This window comes from Balaenoptera borealis, assembly GCF_965194805.1.
Source record: "Balaenoptera borealis genome assembly, chromosome: 14".
In the NCBI taxonomy this organism is placed as follows: domain Eukaryota; kingdom Metazoa; phylum Chordata; class Mammalia; order Artiodactyla; family Balaenopteridae; genus Balaenoptera; species Balaenoptera borealis.
Window position 1 is genome coordinate 13,462,230 of NC_138875.1, and position 23,576 is coordinate 13,485,805.

Here is a 23,576-nt window from a genome sequence, read left to right on the forward strand (position 1 = left end):
ATTAGATTGCCTTCCAGGAAGTATTTGTTCCTATGTAGAGAGTATGAGAGTTCCTTTTTCATTATACTCTTGTTGACATTTTTTTTAATATGGGTAAATATTATAAGTGACTATGGCATCTATTTTTTAATTTCTATAGCAGTTATCAATATGGTCAGACACTTTTATGGATTTATTGGCTCTTTTTTTTTCTTTTTGAGAGGTTTCTATTCCTGTATTGCACCCATTTTTTTAAAAATTGGGGATGTTTGTCTTGCTTTTCTTCTCTGTATATTAATCATTTTAACGCAGGAATTGTCTTTTTACTTTTGTCTTATGTTTTCTTTCTTTTTTGTGTATTTCTGTCATTTACCTCATGAATGAATTTTAAATATCTCTACTATTTTAAACATTTAATGATCTCAAGATCTGATAAATTTCAAAAGATGGTGTTAGAGTTGATATTTAAATGTTACTTTCCTTTCCTACTTTCTTCTTCTGGAAAGCCTAAAAAATTTAAATTTTGTGATATTGTAACTTAGAAGTATTATCAAGATTGTTTTAATTTTGAGAAAGACCTATTAGTATTATAAATTTGCATTTTTATTTGTTTAATGTTTTTTTCTTTTCTACCCTCCCACTTCCGCCTCACATCCTCCACCCCTTAGGTATGAAGCTCTCTTCCCATTAGTATTGTCATGTTTGATGTTTGTCTGGATACACATGGAACAAGAAACCCTGCCACAATCTATTGTTTCCTGTAAACAGAAGGTAGCTTGTCAAAATCATTCTTGCATTTATTTAAGAATATTAGAGTATTCTCTATCCTATAAGGAGGTTGCAATGTTATTTCATCAAAAATTCTACTTAAAAATTTACAGTACTTAAGGCATTAATAATTAAGTTAATAATTAAGTCAAACAGTTTGTAAGGAAATTTTCACTTACAACAGAAAAGCATGATTTTATTGTTTCATGGGCATTATATGGGTTGGGCTTTTCTTAGAGATTATTTGAAAAAATCTCTGATGCAAAAAAAACATTAATATAGGTGAAAGAATATAGGAGAAAGAATGTTCTTTATCTTGTTTGCCTTTGTTTTCACATCTAATTTTTCTTTCCTTCAGTTTATTTTCGTTGGAATAATATTTATGTTGTCGCACTTCAATTTATGAATTTGATCATAAAGTGACATTTGTGTTCCAGTGTTATTTTTCTCTTTCTAGTCATTCTAATCCAAAATGCTTATTCTGTCACCTTAGTGATCATGGCCTCAGTCCAAATCTTAGACTGTTTATTCAACATAATATACTTTGAATTGGCTAAAAGCCAGCCAGATATTAAGGACACCTTTATCATGTTGAGCTAGAGAGTTAATTGATGTCTCTTGCCTTTATTTCAGAACTGAAGATAATTATAAGAAATTTGTGATAAAATATTTATAATTTTACTGAGGTCAGATAAAAGAAATATTGCAGGAAAATACCTTCATAGTTGATCCATTGATTCATCCTTAACTGGTTCTAGTTGAGTTCACAAAGAGTACTTGATGTTTTAGAATAAACAATTTCAATAAAGAAGAAACTTTATTGAAGTATATTGAGTAATTACTGGTTTTTAACTTTCAGTCCTGGAATATTAAAACAATACATGAAAAGAAGTTTTGATCAGATTCAAGTAAATGGTCAGACTGTCCTTAGTATTAAATATTCAAAATTTTAATAATTAAATATTATTAAATTAAAAATGAGGTTTACTGTGTTATTTTTCAAATTCTGTATTTTAACTGAAAGGAGATATGTCTTTTTCTAGAAAAGAGGATTAAAGCATCCTAAGAACTTAACAGAAAATTACATGGGAAGTGGGAGATAGGGAAAGTCTCCCTTTAAACTTATCCATGAGTTTTTCTTTTGTGGGAAAAGGGGGATTAAGCAAGAGTGCATCCATCATGTTGGAATTGAGAGGCTTTTTATTTTACCAGGACAGAAATATTTTGCTTTTTTATAGAGAGAAAATAATTTCTCTGGAAATGAGTTAACAGAAGAACAAAAAAACAGAAAAATATTTAATTTATCCTGCTTTTTAATATCATACCATACTTGAGTTTGAGAAGATCGGGACACTGAGAAATCAGATGTTAGAAAAGGGAAAAATTATATAGGGATTTAAAAGTGAAGCATTTATACAGGATAATAAAAAGCTCAATTCTCACTTTTATTACACATGTGGCAATACTACAACTCTGTTCAGTATATTATTAACAGTATATTTTACCTTTCGGCAGATGTTATTAAGGTGAAATTAAGCTATAGGAAAAGATTTATTTGTTTTTGTTTGTTTTCTTGTCAGTACAAGTTATCTTTCTAGCTATTGTAACTTTGACGGTAAGTTTGCTTTTGAGGGTAGAAGTAAGCGAACTGTTATTGTGCATTTATAAATGTCTTCTTATCTCACAGGTCTCCAGTATCCAATTCACCTATAATACTGATATAACCCGGTTTCGAGACTTCTATCTGGATGACATCCGTAGGGCCTTCTTCCTTGTATCCTTTTTATGGACTTCTGTTTTAAGGCACTGCAACCTCCCATTTAATGGAGTAATAAGAAGTGGGAGGGGTTTCTGCCTGTCATTTGGTAGTGGTATTACCTTGGAGGCCATTTAACCACCCTCCCAACCATAATTTTCTCATATAGTTTACACTTCAAAAAAATTCTGAAACTAGAGACAAGCATAAAGAATGATACAACAAACAAATGTATATATGTGTATTCTTGCCATCCAAGATAACAACAACTAATATTTTGTCACATATGTCACACATTTTTAAAAATTAAAATATTACAGCTAAAGACAGTCTCCTTTCAACTTCCAACTCCAAACTAATTTCCCTCATCCAGAAGAAACCACTATTATGAGTTAGGTTTGTATCTTTCTATGTGTATTTTATACTATACTCATGTTATATAACATCTGTCTCACAAGGTTTTTGGATCACATCAGAGGCAATGTTGTGTGAAAGTTATTTGTATTAGAAGTTTGAAAGACAATGTGACAGAATAAAGTCTCACTTTGGGAAGGCTGGCTGACTGACTTGAAGAAACTCATAGGGAGATATTTCCTTTGAACTTACTGTGGTGGAGTCTGGACCTTATAGGTCCAGAAAATAAATGTTCTTATTCTCTCCTCTACCTCTTGCCTTCACTCTCAATTTTGCTTTCTGTCTTTGCAGATTCCTTCCACTCAGCCTATACTAATAAAACACTTCTTCCTTTGAACCCTGCATCTCCCTAAATTATAATTTCATCTTGTCCTTTGTGTTTACTACCAAGCTCCTTGCTGCTACCATTTCCTCCCCATTTATGTACTATATCCTCAAGCCTTGACCAGTGCCTGGCACATAGTAGCTCTTCAGTATTTGTCAAATGTCTGTGCTGAAGTTGTCCTCTCGTGGTCTGCAGGGCCTTCCTGATTGCACAGTCTAATCTGTTCAGTTTTACTTGACCACTCTTATAACATTCAACTCAATTGATTTTTCTCTTTCTTTTCCCTTGACATCCAGAACATGATCCAGGTTCTCTTCTCAGCTTTTTACACCATCTCTATTCTCCTTCATGGAAACTTACTCTTCCTTTGCTCTTGAACCATGTATGTTTTTCTGCAAGCTCTATCGTTAACCTTCTCCTCTAATTGTGCCTGGGTAATGTCATCCTCTCCGATAGCTTTGACTGATACCTCTGTACAAACAACTCTAAGATCTACTTCTCCAGCCCTGACCTCTCTGACCTTAAGAGTCATATGTCCAACATCCTGCTGGGCATCACCAGATATATGTCCACACTGACTAATGACTGCCCACCCCTCTCCAAAATCACTCTCTGCCAGGTTTCATCTCATTTAATGGCATCGCCATGCTCCCAGCTACCCAGGGCATCAAACTTGTCATATTTAACAACTCCCTGTCCAGTTTTAAAGTTCCATGGTCTCCCCTCCTTCTCCATTTCCACTCTAACCACACTGGTTCAGACTTTCCTTGTCCCCAACATGGACTACTGAAATAGCTTCCTAATTGAATTTCCTGCCTCTAATTATTTGTATCCCTGATCCAAATATCTCACTGTTATTGGTATTTCTTATTTATATTACTCACCTAAAATGCTTGCTAGCTCTTCATTGTCTCCACAATAAAGTTCAAGGTTTTTTATTAATATGCCACCAATCTACATTTCTTGCTTCATCTTTCACTGTACCCTTCAATAAACCGTCAGCTTCTATCACACCTGTTTACTGTTTCTTGACTACATCATTTTTTTTTTTTGTCTGCACCGGGTGGCATGTGGGATCTTAGTTCCCTGACCAGGGATTGAACCCTGCACCCCCTGCGTTGGAAGCATGGAGTCTTAACCACTGGATTGCCAGGGAAGTCCTTGACTACGTCATTTATTTCCCACTGTTTACCTTTAAATTCATCTTATATACTTCTACATATCATCATAATCTTAGTCACCATATGAGCACTTTAAACTATTTTATTTATATTTATATTCTTAGTGCCTAGCTCTGCCTCTGACATGTACTAGATGATAAATCTTGGTTGGTTAGTTGACTGGTTGAATGCATGGAACAATGAAAATACTTAAGGCTCAAGTTACCAACGCAAATGCCGCTTTTTCACTGAAATTTGTCTTGATTCATACTTCCTTTTTAGTGTTTCTGTACTATTTTTGTGTATGTGTTTATGATAATAAAGTAACTAACATTTATTGAGCCCTTCAGTGGGCCAGGCACTATTTTAAATACTTTACTAGCAGTAAGTTCTTAGACCCCAATATAATTAATACCTACTTTTTAATTACTGCACTATTACAAATGTAAGTTTAAGAAATGTCAAAAAGATGTTTACTTTCTCATTCTCTATTGAATTATTTTAAAACATGATATCTTATTTCTTCCTAAGTCTTTCAAAGAACCTGGCACGTTTCACATGTAGTGGGCACACAGCGAGCATGTATGAAATGAAATCGTATTTCAGCTGAAAATGTCTGTTGCTTTTTTTTTTAATCATTAGCAGCCAACTACAAATAACAATAATCCAACTGTTTATGTTAGAGGCGAGGAAAATAGTAACCTTCCCAAGGTTACTAGTGACAAGTAAGGATGACCTCCCAGGCCTCGTTGTTCTTAGTACATTGCTTGTTCAGTCTGGTCCTTTCCAAATGCATTCACAAGGAGATACAATGGAACACTCATTTACAATAATTTATGATCAAATGTACAAGTAGAAAAGCAAATTACCCTCATGGTAGAATAGTTATATCTTTTCTCAATGAAAAAGAACTTTAATGAATTCTGACTTGTTTTGGCATTTCCTTAACTCTATTTAGGTTTTCTTCTTAATGACAGCCTTTTTTGGAACTGGGAATATAGCTTCTGTTAACAGGTAATTTAAAATAAAAACAGCATATGTATAACCAGAAAATAATACAAATAGGGATTTTGTTCTGTACCTTGCTTTTTACACTAAAGGATGTATTTTGAAAATTGGTATGTATCGGCACATACAAGTCTATCTCATTCGTTTTACTGATTTTGTAATAGTTCTTGAGACAATGTATACTTGTGCTTTAGTAAGAGTAGATTTCAGAAAAGTAGTTTAAACATGCTTTTTAGAAGAACATTCTTTTAAAGTTGCAATGTGAATTCTAAACTCCTTTTTCTTTTTGTTGATTCCTTAGCTTTGATCTTGCCTCTGTCTATTGCTTTCTGACCGTGTTTAGTCCTTACATGATGGGAGCCCTGATGATGTGGAAGGTTGGTTTTCTTATTTTCTTAAGATACTGATTAATAAGATTATGAACTCATTGTGACAATTAAGATTATGTAACATGTGACATTAAGATTATAAAGTGACAGAGTTAAGTCACATGGAAAGAAGATACCTTCTCAGACACTGTTGAATGGGAAGTCAGACACTTTAGCTTTTACTCCAAAATATAGTTAATCCTTTTACTTTACTCTTAAGCCCATTTAACTTCAAAAAAGTAGAGAGTCTGTTAGTCCCAGGAAGTCCTATCAAAGGTGATTAAAGACTGTGGGAAGTGATGGGTGGATCAAAACTGCCTTGCTCCTCCAGATCAAAGGCTCCCCGAACTGATGTTCCCCACGCCCGAGACGGTCAACATGTTACCATCTTTTCTCATAATCCCTGTACTTAGAACTGATTCATTCATTCAATAAATATGTCATTGAAGGTTTATCAGCACCAGCTGGGTACTGAGGAGTCTAAGATAATGACAAATTATCAGCTTTCCAGGGGTTCAGATGCTCCAATAGAATGTAATTCATGTTCTTTCCCTGTTTCTCTAGGATCATTAAGCTTGTCTTATTCCCTCTACCGTAGTGCCTGGCACATTTTATGTACTTAGTATATATTTGTTTAAATAAAGGAACTAATATCTGCCTAAAATCTGATTGCCTTCTATTCAGATCACAGAAGTAATAACTGTTAAAAGTATGTGTTTATTAAAGGATTAATATCCTTTTTTTTTGTTACTGCACTAATACAAATGTAATTTTAAGAAATGTTAAAAAAGGTGTTCATTTTCTCATGTCCCATTCGCTATTGAATTATTTTGAAATGTGTATTAATAGTTTCCTTAATCTTTATTTACATTTTTCTTAATGGTAGTTGTTCTTTTCTCAGTCTATTAAAGATCATGGGCCTTTAATTAAAAACAAGCAAAGAGAGAAAGAAAAACAGAAGTTTAAACTAAATGCTAGATTTATAATCTCCAGCTTAATTCAGCAAGCTTTACTGATGTAATATATTTGGTCACTTTCTTTGACTGATGTGGCTGGAAGTGAAAATTCTCCTGGACCTCTATTTCAGTCATGTAGCCTTAACTACATGTAGCCTTTGCTTGAATAAGAGTCTTATGCAGTTTTGAACATCATTTCTTTTCCATATTTTCTCCCTCCCCTCTTTGTTTAAACATTGTGTGTGTGTGTATGTATTTTTTTTTAATTGGTCATTGGAAAGCAGTATCTCAAAATATTAAGTGTTACCTCTGGATTATAGATTTTTCAACCAGTATAAATGTTATTATACCTTTCTCCATTTTTTTTTATGGAGTATGAATTTTATAATCAGAAATAAATTAGTATTAAAATAAAACAACAGCAAGCAATGGTAAAGCAGCTAAATCATGTTAATAGAGTTGTAGTATCAAATAACCAGATGAGTTCAGGGATCTGTGAATCAAATCATCAGGCTCCATAGTTTATTTGATTTGGGTCATTAATTATTATACTGAGTTAAATAGAACAAAAATTTGGAATAGACTTTATTTGAAATATTTGTTGTTATCTTTTATACTACATATGCTATTGATGTGGATTTTTAAATCCGTTTCGTCACCGTTCTATATGTCATTGGTATCATGGTTTTATTTCAGCATTGGCTTTTCACTAATACAGACAAACTTTGAGAAATTGAAATATTTCTTCAAATGCTACAGCTACCCATGGCATCATTTGTTGTTCTTTTAAACAGATTTTAATCCCCTTTGCTCTTGTGATGTGTGCTTTTGAAGCTGTTCAGTTAACTACCCAGTTATCATCAAAAAGGTAAGGTGAATGCTTAAGAAACATTGAATTTGTTAGTTTTTAGGAAATGAGAGTTAACACTTGAGGGTATTTTGTGTGATTGCTATTAAGACACAGTAACATAGATTTATTATAAAAATGAGAAAAAAATGTTTCACCCTTTTAGTCAGAATTCAGTTGTCATGAGAGGAAATTAGTTGATTAGAGCCTCTAGCAGAATAATATGCTTTCTCAACAATAAAATGTTATTAGAATATTATTCAAGCTAGAGAGGAGCCCCACTAAAAAACTATAAAATATAAACGTTAAATTTTTGTAGTTAATAACTTGTTTATTGTAGATATAACTGTGCCTAGAAACTCCAAGGGATACCATTCTGTTTTCTTTTGGATTATTTCTTAAATGTGTATTGGACAAATGTGTTAACATTATATCATTTTACATGGCTTGAAATTAACTTCTAGATGTCAATAATTTACATAGTTTCTTAGTCTTGATTTCTACACTTTTGGCAAATGGAATGGGAAGTATCCTTTCTGAGTTTCCAGGAATTTCTGGAGCAGTCAGTGTTAAGCAATCAAGACTCTGGAAGAGAAGCTGTCAACTCAACTATTTGCTTTTTTGAAGCAATGAAATTGTGTCATCAGCACAGGACTGATCAGCCTCTCTGAAAGACACTTGAGATAAATGTGTAGCTTCTTAGCAGTTTTGTTATTCTTGAATCAAACTGGAATATTCAATGCTGAAAGAAATAACTAATATTAGCATAAATTTGCATGTTCTTCTTGATGAATTTAAGCTAGAGCCAAGAGTAGCATATTATTATGTATTTGCCATAATAATAATAATAAAAATAATAAAAAGGTTTTCTTACACTGTTTAAAAATAGTAGAAATCTCATTTCTAGATTAATTTAGTATATTTTTGCAGGATATTTACATGAATTTAACATTAAAAGCATTTATACCTTGTCAGTACCACATAGAAGATACTTAGACCCAATTTAAAAAAAGACTAGTAAGTGACATGTACTTTCTCACATCTCTGTTAACAGATGCAAGATTTTAGAAGGGCTTTTAATTAAAGTTTAAGAAGAGCTGGGGATATGTGGGATGAGAAGTAGAAGGCTCATCAAAATGTGTGTGTATATGTATGCGTGTATTTGTGTGTGTGTGTGTGTGTGTGTGTGTGCGTGTAGTAATTTTAACCTGAGACTACTACGACGAAAAACTAAATACAAAGGGAGAATTTTAGTTTTGTTCGTTTAGTATTTAGTTTGTTTAGTATTTGGTTTTTTTACAACGAAAAACTAAATACAAAGGGAGAGAACTGAGGCAAAGATGACAAAGTTGTGGCTTTATAAATGTCTTCTCTTTCGACCTTTAAACCTTTACAAGTCACTGACATTCCCCCCTAATATAACACTGACCCCTCAAACTTAATATGTCGTACATTGAACCCAGCAATTCCCTTTCTTCCTGTTGAACTCTGGCTGCTCATCCTGTTTTCTTTTTCTAATCCGTCACACAAGCCCAAGTCCATCCATCCCTCATTGCCAAATCCACTCGCTACATGTCACTGATATCGTCTGTTCTTTCTATTCACATTTTCAATCACCTCCACCCGCCCACTATCATCAGTCGTCTTCAGGGCCTCTTAGCTGATCTCCCTGCTTTTCCTCCTGTCCTCCTACAGTTATTATCCATACAACAGACCGAGGAGCCTTTAAAACCTTCCAGTGGCTTCTTGTCACAACTAGGAAAAATTCTAAAGTCCTAATTATGGCCTAAATGGCCCCATGTGATCTGGCCCCTGCATATCTATCTCTCCAACCTTATTTCCCACAACTTTTATGCTAGCACACTCTGCTTAAAGCTGACCCTCTTGCTGTTCTGCAAATACACCATGCACGTTTTCACCTCATGCCCTTTGTACGTTCCACACTCTCTCTACCTGCATTGCTCTTTACTCATATAGTTTCATGGTTCACTCTGTTCACACAGGTCTCTACTTAAATGTCTTCTCCTCATAGAGGTCTCCCCCGATCAATCGACTTTCCTTCCTCACATTTAACACCACCTGACATTTTATTGTTATTACAAACATTCTATTTATTATTTGTCTCCCTGAGTAGATGGTAGGCTCTGTTCACCAATGTTTTACCAGCAACAAGAACAGTGGCTGGCATATAATAGAAATGGAAAACACATGTGCTAAATTAGTGGTAGAAGTTATCAGCACAAAATAAAACTGGAAATGGCTACTACTACACATTGTGACATTTCTTTTATACACAAGACTGACTTAAGAACGTCCCCCTTTTGGTTCCAGAGAGCACTAAAATTTGACCCAGGAAAAATTAGACTTGGTAGAAACAACAACAAATAATACTGTAGAAACAACAACAATAATACTGTAAAAAAGTAAAACCACCCAGAGTAAAATCTACAACTGACAAAATAATGTTGAAGAAGCAAAAAATAAAAAATAGTGACATCACCAAATGCTGGGGAGGCTGCAAAGAAATTGCTCTCAGACGTTGCTGGTGGGAATGTAAAATAGTACACCTACTCTGAAAAGAGTTATCCAGTTTCTTATGAAACTGAGCAAACAACATAATCCAGTAACTGCACTCGGCTATTTTTCCTAGAGAAATGAAAACTCGTGTTTGCACAAAAACTGTACACGAATGTTTATAGCAGCTTTATTTGTAATAGCCACAAACTGGAAACCACCCTGATGTCCTTTAGTGCTTGAATGGTTAAGCAAACTGTGGTATAATGGAGTACTGCTCAGCAATAAAAAGGAGCAAACTATTGATACACACAGAACCTTAGATAAATCTCAAGAGAATTGTGCTGAGTGAAAAAGGCAATCCCAAAATGTTATAAGTGATTCAAATGATTCCACTTGTACAACACTCTTGAAATAACAAAATTATAGAAACAGAGAACAGATCAGTGGTTTCCAGGGACTGGGGATTAGACAGAGAGTAAGCAAGAGGAGGATAGATGTAGCTATAAAAGAGTATCATGAGGGATCCTTGTGATGATGGAAACATTCTGTATCTTGGCAGAATCAATGTCAGTATCCTGGTTCTGATACTGTACTATAGTTTTGTAAGATGTTACCAGTGGGGGAAACTGGGCAGAGGGTACATGGGTTCCCTCTATATCATATCTTGCAGTTGCATGTGAATCCATAATTATCTAAAATAAAAACTTTAATTTAAAAAATCATAATTCATGTCCCTTTCTTTTTTTTAATTTTATTTATTTATTTATTTTTTATGCAGCAGGTTCTTATTAGTCGTCCATTTTATACACATCAGTGTATACATGTCAATCCAAATCTCCCAATTCATCACACCACCACTACCCCCCACCGCTTTCCCCCCTTGGTGTCCATACGTTTGTTCTCTATCATGTCCCTTTCATACTATTGAAATAAATATTCAAAGTGTTAAATAACATTTTTGAAGTCCAGCCCATCACTGTGGGACAGTAGTCCATGATAATGTGAAAAGAGCCTTTGTCAAATGTAATATTTTCAGAAGCAGAAATACTAATAACAGAATGTTAGATTATTTGATTATTCTCATTTTGATTTTAATGTGCTTTTAAATGTGTCTGCAGTATTACATGTGTTTTTTCTTTATTTTTTTTCCAGTCTTTTTCTCATGGTTATCAACATATCAGACATCATGGCTTTGGTAAGGCATTACTGGATATTCAATATAAATAAGATTGACAAGCTAAACAATGAGTTGTTTTTTTTATATATATATAATATATTTATTTATTTATTTTTGGCTGCGCTGGGTCTTCGTTGCTGCGCATGGGCTTTCTCTAGTTGCAGCAAGCGGGGACTACTCTTCGTTGCGGTGCGTGGGCTTCTCATCGCGGTGGCTTCTCTTGTTGTGGAGCACGGGCTCTAGGTGTGCGAGCTTCAGTAGTTGTGGCATGCAGGCTCAGTAGTTGTGACTCATGGGCTCTAGAGCGCAGGCTCAGTAGTTGTGGCGCATGGGCTTAGTTGCTCCGCGGCATGTGGGATCTTCCTGGACCAGGGCTCGAACCCGTGTCCCCTGCATTGGCAGGCAGATTCTCAACCACTGTGCCCCCAGGGAAGTCCCCCAATGAGTTGATTTAATCAAGTGAAATATGAATGCATTTCTGTACATGAACTCTTTAGATACTGAATTATTAGTGCTGGCATAATTTACACATAAATTACTTTCTTTTTATATGACCTATAATGTGGTAAGAGTGCTCTTCTTAAAGTGTCAGAAATCTTCTAACTTGATTTATTAGAATCTGTTACTTTATACATAGTCTTCAGTGGTACAGTGTATCTGAAATGAAACGTCCATAGGAGGTTAACAGAAAAAGCTAACTTTAGGTTTAGGTAATATACCATTTTCCTACTTGAAATGCTGATTTTTAACCTTTTTGTCAGATTGAAAAAGAAAGGAAAAAAGAGAGGGGAGGAGGAAGGGAAGGAAGGAAAGAGGGAACAGAGTGGGATGATGTTATCAAGATGCTAGCTCTAATAATGAGTTCTAGTGAGGAACAGGTAGGTGGGCCTCTTGTATGTAATGTATTAACAAAAAGAACCCATTTTACACCTACAAGTTCAGGAGGGTTCCCCAAACTACCCTAAGGTTTGATAATTCACTAGATGGACTCACAGAATTCACTGAAGACTGTTGTTTCCACCAGTGCGGCTTATTACAGGGAAAGGAGACAGATTAAAATCAGCCAAGGGAAGAAATGCAGAGGGCAGAGTCCAGAAGGGGTCCAGATGTGGAGCTCTGGCCATACTCTCCCCGTGAAGCTGGGACAGCCGTGCTCTGCCGGCAGTGATGCGTGACAGTGCACATGGAGTACTGCCAGCCAGGCTCACCAGAGCCTCGATGTCCAGGCTTTTTATTGGAGCTCGATCATATATTGTTCCCATGGCTAACCTTTAATCTCCAGTCCTTCTAGAGGTAGAACTGATAACACACGGCCCAAACCCCTGAACATAAATCACATTATTAAACTGTCCAGTGGTTGAGTTCCCCCAGGCAAAACACTCCTATCAGGCAGGGCCGAGTAAATCGCCTCCTAGTAGCTGAAGGTAAAGGCCAGACCTCTCTTTAGGTAGGGTTAATTCTTCACTACACAACATCTTATGCTGAAAGGGCTGAGACGACTGTTAGGGTAACTTCCCAAATCAGATTCCTAGTCACTTGATTCAGATGAGAACATTTTTATGTTGTATTGAACTGGATATATTTCTGAAATTGACCACACATAATGTTAGAACAAATTAGCTTTCAGTTTTGCTCACAAAGTGGCAAATAGGCAAAGACATGTTAACAGAAGAGAATTTAAATTCTCTGATTAATTTTATATGAAGAATCAGACTGCTGAGTTTAACTTAGAGAGCCATGTGTGGTCTAAGTTCTGCTTACCTGACTGGTGTTGTATCTCTCCTCTCTCTCCTTGTTTCCTCTACCCCAGCCTCACCTTGGACATGCCAAGCTCTACCTGGACTCTTGATGTTTATAAACGTTACTCCCTCTGTCAGAAACAAACTTCTCCCCCGATCTCTCCAACCTCCTCTTTCCTCTGACTCTTACTTGTCACTTAGATTTTTAGACTTTTTATTGGGACTGCCTTCCCTTATTACCCCAGCTGGGGTGCGTACCCCTTCCTTTGTGCTCCTGTACTTGCCTGTATTTCCAATGATAACACTCATCACACACACACACACACACACACACGCCTGATAAATTGACTGAATCAGTCACTAGATTATAAATCTCCTGAAAGAGAGTTTATCTCCAGGACCTAACACAGTGATTGGCACATAGTAGACGATCAGTAAGTGTTTGCTGATGAATAGATGATACGGCTTCCTTTCACTGCAGTCTTTGGTATTATCGATACTTAGTGTCTTTTATGAAAGTTGGCTGGGTTTTCTTTCTAGTTATTCAAGATGTCACTTTTGTGTTTATGTGATTGAATGGTAATGCTGTTTCTGGCTTTTAAGCTATTGCTCATTTTAGTCCAAGCAAAAATTTCAATAAAGGGCGAATTCTTATTGATTCCAGTCAGATAGTGGTTCTGAGGGGTCAGAAATCTGAAAGACATAATCCTAAAACAAAATTGCTTTTAGACTGAATCTATATAACCTTTGTTTTTAATGGAGCCATATTTTGTTTTATTTTACAGCATTTTTTCTTCTTGATCAAAGATTATGGCAGCTGGCTTGATATTGGAGCAAGGTATAGTATATATTCACATAGAATTCTTCAGAGTGCAGTGAAAAATAGTAACTTGGTATCTTAGTATAGAAGATTTCAATTTGATTTTTGAAGTAAGCATAGCAAGTAGCAATTATTTTAAACCTCTGGAGGTGAGACATGTCCCTCCAGTTCTTGGCATTAACACATTATCAGGTGTTTCCTTGGGATGATGTGGGGACAGATGTTAAGTCTGAAAGAAATGCAGAACAGCAGGAAGGTACAAGGAAAACTGCTTGAATCTGGGGTAGATCACTCCAGTGTCTGTGTTCTCATAATCTCTCAATCTCTCTCGAGAACAATGAAGCTATTCAAGTTGCAGTGTGAATTTTCTGTGGCAGTTTACATTTCATGTAATCATCATATGCCTCCTAAAATCTTCAATATGGGAACATGTTAACATGTGATACCTATAACATCATTATTTAAAGTATCATCTGAACAAAAAGGCAGTTTCCTCTCTATTGTGATTTGAACATCAATGATTGCCATAATCTGTTAAATTTCTTCTCTTTGAGGGGAAGAAAGCAAGGTTGATCCTTTTGCCTTTTTGTTTTCAAATGCATTCAGAGATAGAATACATTTTTATAGACTAATTTTATTTCCTTCAGTCAGTATTTGTTCAGCCAGGAATTGTGTAGGTTTGGGTGAGGTACTCGATTACAAGTCCTCTCCTCTGTTCCTACCTCTTAGGCAGCTCAGGCTTGTACCGCCTTGTTATTTATATAGAGGTCTGTCTCCCTTGATAGTCAGCTGATTTGACTCTCTTTCATTCCTTGTGTGCTAGGCACAAAGAGGGTACTCCATAGGTCATTAATTTTGTTTTCATTAGTCTCTTAAGTTTGAAGCTTAGGGAAAGTTTTAATGTGTCCTCACCAGCCCTCTGATCCCAAAGTGTCCAGGCAGGTAGTAGGTCATGGCATGGGCTTTAAACCAGAGTTCCTGGGATTGATTTATTTCTGCCACTTTTTAGCTGTGAGACTGTCAGCAAGTGACTTAACGTCTCTAATCTCTCTCTGTCTCTTGTCGTTTTGAATGAATTAATCCATCTAAAGCATTTAGCACAGTGCCTGGCATCAAATAAGCTCCAATAAATGGAAACTATTATTATTAATATTACTCTGCAGTTCTATTTTTTTATCCTTCATAGTGTTTCTTGTATTTGAGATACCTCTCCTTATTCTCTCCATAATTTGATTAATTTATTTTCATTTTAAACATAGGTCAGAATTTTGTTTGGAAAATATTCTGACAAAATATAGCATTTTTACATATGAGACTTTTTATTTTATTCTTAATTGTAGCAAAATATACATAATATAAAATTTACCTTCTTAACCCTTTTCAAGTGTAGAATTCAGTGGCATTAAGGACACTCACATTGTTGTACAACTATCATTATCATTCCATCTCCATAATGGTTTGCATCTTGCAAAAAACTCCTCATTCCCCATCTCTACCAGCCCTGGCAACCACCATTTTAATTTCTGTTTCTATGTATTTGACTACTCTAGGATAGCTCACATAAATTAAATTGTACAGTATTTGCCCTTTTGTGACTGAATTATTTCACTTAGCATAATGTATTCAAGGTTCATCCCTGTTATAGCATGTGTCAGAATATCCTTCCTTTTGAAGGCTGTATAATGTTCCATTGTATGTACAGACCACATTTTGTTTACCCATTCATCCATCAGTGGACACTTGAGTTGCTTCCCCCTTTTGGCTATTGTGAATAATGCTGCTATAACATGGGTTTCAGACTTTTTGATGGGAGAAATTTATATTGGTTTTGGCTCTAAAGAGGTGCAAAGGAATGAAGAGGATATAATTCTCACATGAAGATGTGCATCATTAATTTCTGCACAGCATCATTAATTTATATTACACAAATTAAGGATTTGATTTTCTCTGATTCACTTGAGGTTTATCTTTACTTGGCAGATTTTTTTCTTCAAAGTACAAATTTCACTGTTATTACTAGTAATAACACGCATAAAACACAAAGCATTTTTAAATATCCATGATCTCAATTCAACAGGGCAAATATTTATTGATCACCCACTATGCACCAGGTGAATTCCTGGGGATGAAAAGCACATTCTCAGGCTCTCAGGGAGCTTAAGTTTGGAGGAGGAAACAGACTCATGAGCAGACAATATGGTGCAGTGTGGGAATTTCTAGAATAGTCTCTTGGGTGCTGTGAGGACATTAGTCAGGGCACCTACCTCAGCCTTGCAGGGTAAGGGAAGGCTTGTCAGGAGAGGGGCTGTTTAGACACTGCAAGAGTAGCATTTAGAAGAGCACATTGGGTCACAAGATCTAGGGAGAATGTGTAGCGTAAATAAAGGCCAAGATCTAATGGCATCTTAAGGAACCACTGATATTTATGGGTAGAGAACAGGAGGTGTGGCAATGAGGCTGAAAGAAGTGGCCAGAAAGGCAGGAGGAAACCAGGTGAGAGTAGTGTGGTGGAGATCAAAAGAACATTCAGGAAGGAGGGAGGTTATCGAGATGTTACAGAGAGAGTAAGTAGGAGAAGACATAAAGATATGCATTGGATTAAACAGTGGGTCATTGATGAGCTTGGCCAGGGACGGTTCAGTGGTAAGATTTAGTACTAGACGTCTGCACTGAATCAAATCCATTGATTTCTGGGTGAGGACCACAGACCAAAGATAATCATTTTTCTCCTCTCTACCAAGTCTTCAATAAAATAACAAACCCAGCAAAAGTGAAGAGAATAGAAAAATGACCATCAGCAAATGCAAGTTCAACAAATTCCTAGAAGATGGATAATCTGAGAGAGGAAGCAGCAGCCCAGAATCTATCAGTGAGTGTTGCCAAAGGAACAGGGAAGCCCAGAGGCTCCAGACTCAGTCGGACAGTAATACGGAGCATAGGAATGAGGAAGGGGATTAACTGCATGTCTCCCAGTCCAGTGATGGTACCAATGGGCTCTCCATGGCCTCTTTCCTCCTTCCTTCATCCCCACACAGGAAGTACTACTTTCTGCCTTTTACTCCCAGGGAAAAACCAGAGGACACCTGGAAAGAGGCTGAGGAGATGTGAAGAATTTCACTGCTATGACACATGTGCTTCTACCTCATAGAAAAATTGTCCTCCACTCTAGCATTCATAGCTTCCTTCCACCCCGGCCCAAAGGGCAGAGGCAGGCACCCCTCCTGCTCATCCTAAAACATGACATAGCAATTTTTATTACATACCCACAACTTACTGGCAACTATCCTATTTGTGAGTTAGACCTAGAGGAAAACAAGACTTTCTTAAAAACTTAAGACTACCCTCTGATTGCTATTCTGAATAGAATAGCATTCTATTCCTAGATACCTACCCAAGAGAAGGAAAAAATATGTACACAGAAGACTTGTACAGGAATTTTCATAGTAGCTTTATTAATAATAACCAAAATCTGGAAACAACCCAGATGTTTATCAGCACTTGAATGGATAAACAAATTATGCTATATCCATAAAATGGAAAACTACTTATTAATAAAAAGAAATGAACGACTGATGAACCCAACTACATGGATGAATCTTAGAAATTTTATAATGAGTGAAAGAAACCAGGTACATTAAGAGTATATATTGTATTATTACATTTATGTAAAATTCTAAAACAGACAGAATTAATCTATAGTCACAGAAAGCTGATCAGTTGTTGTCTGGGCCTGGGAATTAGGGTAAGGCTGCCTATAAATGGGCATGTGGAAACTTTTGGAGTGATGGAAGTGTTCTACATCTTGACTGTGATGATGGTTACATGGGTGAATCATTTGTCAATACTCATTTAACCAGATACTTAAAATGGTTCCATTTTCTTATATATAAATTATACTTCAAAGTTGATTCATAAGGAAAAATAGAAGAACTAAAATAACTACCTAAAATTGACATGAGTAAGGTATGGTATAAGTCAGCCAAATCCTCCTCTTGCCTAACAGAGACTTAATAAATGATGTTTTAAATTGTTGCATCAATAAACAGCAATGTAAAGATACTAATTCATGTCAAAGAGGTAACCACCAGAAGGTCTAAAAAGGGAAGCAGTTAGAGTGGTTGCTTGAGAAGTGGGTAAGAAAGAATGAGGGGTATTACTTTTCATTGTAAGTCTTTCTCCCTTATTTTGCTTTTTTAATACTGTGTGTATGCCTCAGATAAAAATTAAAGGGAAGCCCTGAACCAAGATGGCAGAGTAGAAGGACGTGCTCTCACTCCCTCTTGTGAGAGCACCGGAATCACAACTAGCTAATGGACAGTCATCAACAGGAAGACACTGGAACTCACCATAAAAAGATACCCCACATCCAAAGACAAAGGAGAAGCCACAGTGAGACGGTAGGAGGGGGCGCAATCACAGTAAAATCAAATCCCATAACTGCTGGGTGGGTGACTCACAGATGGGAGAACACTTATACCACAGAAGTCCACCCACTGGAGTGAAGGTTCTGAGCCCCACGTCAGGCTTCCCAACCTGGGGGTCCAGCAACGGGAGGAGGAATTCCTAGAGAATCAGACTTCGAAGGCTAGCGGGATTTGATTGCAGGACTTTGACAGGACTGGGGGAAACAGAGACTCCACTCTTGGAGGGCACACACAAAGTAGTGTGCATGTCGGGACCCAGGGGAAGGAGCAGTGACCCAAGGGGAGACTGAACCAGACCTACCTGCTAGTGTTGGAGGGTCTCCTGCAGAGGCAGGGGGTGGCTGTAGCTCACCGTGAGGAAAAGGACGCTGGCAGCAGAAGTTCTGGGAAGTGCTCCTTGGTGTGAGCTCTCCCAGAGTCCACCATTGGCCCCAACAAGGAGCCCGGGTGGTCTCCAGTGTTGGGTTGCCTCAGGCCAAACAACCAACAGGGAGGGAACCCAGCCCCACCCATCAGCAGTCAAGCAGATTAAAGTTTTACTGAGCTCTGCCTACCAGAGCAACAGTCAGCTCTACCCACCACCAGTCCCTCCCATCAGGAAACTTACACAAGCCTCTTAGATAGCCTCATCCACCAGAGGGCAGACAGCAGAAGCGAGAAGAACTATAATCCTGCAGCCTGTGGAACAAAAACCACATTCACAGAAAGATAGACAAGATGAAAAGGCAGAGGGCTATGTACCAGATGAAGGAACAAGATAAAACCCCAGAAAAACAACTAAGTGAAGTGGAGATAGGCAACATTCCAGAAAAAGAATTCAGAATAATGATAGTGAAGATGATCCAGGACCTCGGAAAAAGAATGGAGGCAAAGATCGAGAAGATGCAAGAAATGTTTAACAAAGACCCAACAGAATTAAAGAACAAACAAACAGAGATGAACAATACAATAACTGAAATGAAAACTACACTAGAAGGACTCAATAGCAGAATAACTGAGGCAGAAGAACAGATAAGTGACCTGGAAGACAGAATGGTGGAATTCACTGCTGCGGAACAGAATTAAGAAAAAAGAATGAAAAGAAATGAAGACAGCCTAAGAGACCTCTGGGACAATATTAAACCCAACAGCATTCTCATTATAGGCGTCTCAGAAGGAGAAGAGAGAGAGAAAGGACCAGAGAAAATATTTGAAGAGATTATAATCAGAAACTTCCTTAACATGGGAAAGGAAATGGCCACCCACATCCAGGAAGTGCAGCGAGTCCCATACATGATAAACCCAAGGAGAAACACGCTGAGACACATAGTAATCAAATTGGCAAAAATTAAAGCAAAAATTTTTGAAAGCAGCAAGGGAAAAACGACAAATAACATACAAAGGAACTCCCATACAGTTAACAGCTGATTTCTCAGCAGAAACTCTACAAGCCAGAAGGGAGTGGCATGATATACTTAAATTGATGAAAGGGAAGAACCTACAACCAAGATTACCCAGCAAGGATCTCATTCAGATTCGATGGAGAAATCAAAAGCTTTACAGACAAGCAAAAGCTAAGAGAATTCAGCACCACCAAACCAGCTCTACAACAAATGCTAAAGAAACTTCTCTAAGTGGGAGACACAAGAGAAGAAAAGGACCTACAAAAACAAACCCAAAACAATTAAGAAAATGGTCATAGGAACATACATATCAATAATTACCTTAAACGTGAATGCATTAAATGCTCCAACAAAAGACTCAGGCTTGCTGAATGGATGCAAAAACAAGACCCACCTATATGCTGTCTACAAGAGACCCACTTCAGACCTAGAGACACATACAGACTGAAAGTGAGGGGATGGAAAAAGATATTCCATGCAAATGGAAATCAAAAGGAAGCTGGAGTAGCCATACTCATATCAGATAAAATAGACTTTAAAATAAAGAATATTACAAGAGACAAGGAAGGACACTACATAATGATTAAGAGAGCAATCCAAGAAGAAGATATAACAATTATAAATATATATGCACCCAACATAGGAGCACCTCAATACATAAAGCAACTGCTAACAGCTATAAAAGAGGAAATAGACAATAACACAATAATAGTGGGGAACTTTAACACCTCACTTACACCAATGAACAGATCATCCAAAATGAAAATTTATTTATTTTATTTATAATATTTATTATTAAACACAAGCTTTAAATGACACAATAGACCAGATAGATTTAGTTGATATATATAGGACATTCCATCCAGAAACAGCAGATTACACTTTCTTCTCAAGTGCGCACAGAACATTCTCCAGGATAGATCACATCTTGGGTCACAAATCAAGCCTCAGTAAATTTAAGAAAATTGAAATCATATCAAGCATCTTTTCTGACCACAACGCTATGAGATTAGAAATGAATTACAGGGAAAAATACGTAAAAAACACAAAAACATGGAGGCTAAACAATATGTTACTAAATAACCAAGAGATCACTGAAGAAATCAAAGAGGAAATCAAAAAACACCTAGAGACAAATGACAATGAAAACACGATGATCCAAAAGCTATGGGATGCAGCAAAAGCAGTTCTAAGAGGGAAGTTTATAGCTATACCAGCCTACCTCAAGAAACAAGAAAAATCTCAAATAACAATCTAACCTTACACCTAAAGGAACTACAGAAAGAAGAACAAAAAAAAAACCCCCAAGGCTAGCAGAAGGAAAGAAATCATAAAGATCAGAGCAGAAATAAATGTAATAAAAACAAAGAAAACAATAGCAAAGATCAATAAAACTAAAAGCTGATTCTCTGAGAAGATAAACAAAATTGATAAACCATTAGCCAGACTCATCATGAAAAAGAGGGAGAGGACTCAAATCAATAAAATTAGAAATGAGAAAGGAGAAGTTACAACAGACATTGCAGAAATACAAAGCATCCTAAGAGACTACTACAAGCAACTCTATGACAATAAAATGGACAACCTGGAAGAAATGGACAAATTTTTAGAAAGGTATAACCTTCCAAGACTGAACCAGGAAGAAATAGAAAATATGAACAGACCAATCACAAGTAATGAAATTGAAACTGTGATTAAAAATCTTCCAACAAACAAAAGTCCAGGACCAGATGGCTTCACAGGTGAATTCTATCAAATATTTAGAGAAGAGCTAACACCCATCCTTCTCAAACTCTTCCAAAAAATTGCAGAGGAAGGAACACTCCCAAACTCATTCTATGAGGCCACCATCACCCTGATACCAAAACCAGACAAAGACACTACAAAAAAAGAAAATTACAGACCAACATCACTGATGAATATAGATGCAAAAATCCTCAACAAAATACTAGCAAACAGAATCCAACAACACATTAAAAGGATCATACACCGTGATCAAATGGGATTTATCCCAGGGATGCAAGGATTCTTCAATATACGCAAATCAATCAATGTGATACACCATATTAACAAATTGAAGAATAAAAACCATATGATCATCTCAATAGATGCAGAACAAGCTTTTGACAAAATTCAACACGCATTTCTGATAAAAACTCTCCAGAAAGTGGGCATAGAGGGAACCTACCTCAACATAATAAAGGCCATATACGACAAACCCACAGCAAACATCACTCTCAATGGTGAAAAACTGAAAGCATTTCCTCTAAGATCAGAAGCAAGACAAGGATGTCCACTCTCACCACTATTATTCAACATAGTTTTGGAAGTCCTAGCCACGGCAATCAGAAAAGAAAAAGAAATAAAAGGAATACAAATCGGAAAAGAAGAAGTAAAACTGTCACTGTTTGCAGATGACATGATACTATACATAGAGAATCCTAAAGATGCCACCAGAAAACTACTAGAGCTAATCAATGAATTTGGTAAAGTTACAGGATACAAAATTAATGCACAGAAATCTCTTGCATTCCTATACACTAATGATGAAAAATCTGAAAGAGGAATTAAGGAAACACTCCCATTTACATTGCAACAAAAAGAATAAAATACCTATGAATAAACCAACCTAGGGAGACAAAAGACCTGTATGCAGAAAACTATAAGACACTGATGAAAGAAATTAAAGATGATACCAACAGATGGAGAGATATACCATTTTCTTGGATTGGAAGAATCAATATTGTGAAAATGACTATACTACCCAAAGCAATCTACAGATTCAATGCAATCCCTATCAAATTACCAATGGCATTTTTTATGGAACTAGAACAAATCATCTTAAAATTTGTATGGAGACACAAAAGACCCCGAATAGCCAAAGCAGTCTTGAGGGAAAAAAACGGAGCTGGAGGAATCAGACTCCCTGACTTCAGACTATACTACAAAGCTACAGTAATCAAGACAATATGGTACTGGCACAGAAACAGAAACATAGATCAATGGAACAAGATAGAAAGCCCAGAGATAAACCCATGCACCTATGGTCAACTAATCTATGACAAAGGAGGCAAGGATGTACAATGGAGAAAATACAGTCTCTTCGATAAGTGGTGCTGGGAAAACTGGACAGCTACATGTAAAAGAATGAAATTAGAACACTCCCTAACACCATACACAAAAGTAAACTCAAAATGGATTAGAGACCTAAATCTAAGACCGGACACTATAAAACCCTTAGAGGAAAACATAGGAAGAACACTCTTTGACATAAATCACAGCAAGATCTTTTCTGATCCACCTCCTAGAGTAATGGAAATAAAAACAAAAATAAATAAATGGGACCTAATGAAACTTCAAAGCTTTTGCACAGCAAAGGAAACCATAAACAAGACTAAAAGACAACCCTCAGAATGGGAGAAAATATTTGCAAATGAAGCAACTGACAAAGGATTAATCTCCAAGATTTACAAGCAGCTCATGCAGCTCAATAAAAAACGAACAACCCAATCCAAAAATGGGCAGAAGACCTAAATAGACATTTCTCCAAAGAAGATATACAGATGGCCTACAGACACATGAAAGAATGCTCAACATCATTAATCATTAGAGAAATGCAAATCAAAACTACAATGAGATATCATCTCACACCGGTCAGAATGACCATCATCAAAAAATCTAGAAACAATAAATGCTGGAGAGGGTGTGGAGGAAAGGGAACCCTCTTGCACTGTTGGTGGGAATGTAAATTGATACAGCCACTATGGAGAACAGTATGGAGGTTCCTTAAAAAACTACAAATAGAACTACCATACGACCCAGCAATCCCACTACTGGGCATATACCCTGAGAAAACCATAGGTCAAAAAGAGTCATGTACCAAAATGTTCATTGCAGCTCTATTTACAATAGCCAGGACATGGAAGCAACCTAAAT

General features: G+C 36.5%; 1 protein-coding gene across 3 annotated transcripts in view; it reads left to right on the forward strand.

The window, feature by feature from the left end:
* Window positions 1-23,576, forward strand: part of PIGN (phosphatidylinositol glycan anchor biosynthesis class N) — a 122,841-nt gene that overhangs the window by 70,911 nt on the left and 28,354 nt on the right. For all 3 annotated transcript variants that reach the window (XM_082352980.1, XM_082352979.1, XM_082352981.1), the window contains exons 23-29: window positions 648-750; window positions 2,435-2,521; window positions 5,361-5,416; window positions 5,712-5,787; window positions 7,529-7,602; window positions 11,251-11,293; window positions 13,800-13,852. In XM_082352980.1, the coding sequence (XP_082209106.1) occupies window positions 648-750; window positions 2,435-2,521; window positions 5,361-5,416; window positions 5,712-5,787; window positions 7,529-7,602; window positions 11,251-11,293; window positions 13,800-13,852 (492 nt within the window). The remainder of the gene's footprint in view (window positions 1-647; window positions 751-2,434; window positions 2,522-5,360; window positions 5,417-5,711; window positions 5,788-7,528; window positions 7,603-11,250; window positions 11,294-13,799; window positions 13,853-23,576) is intronic.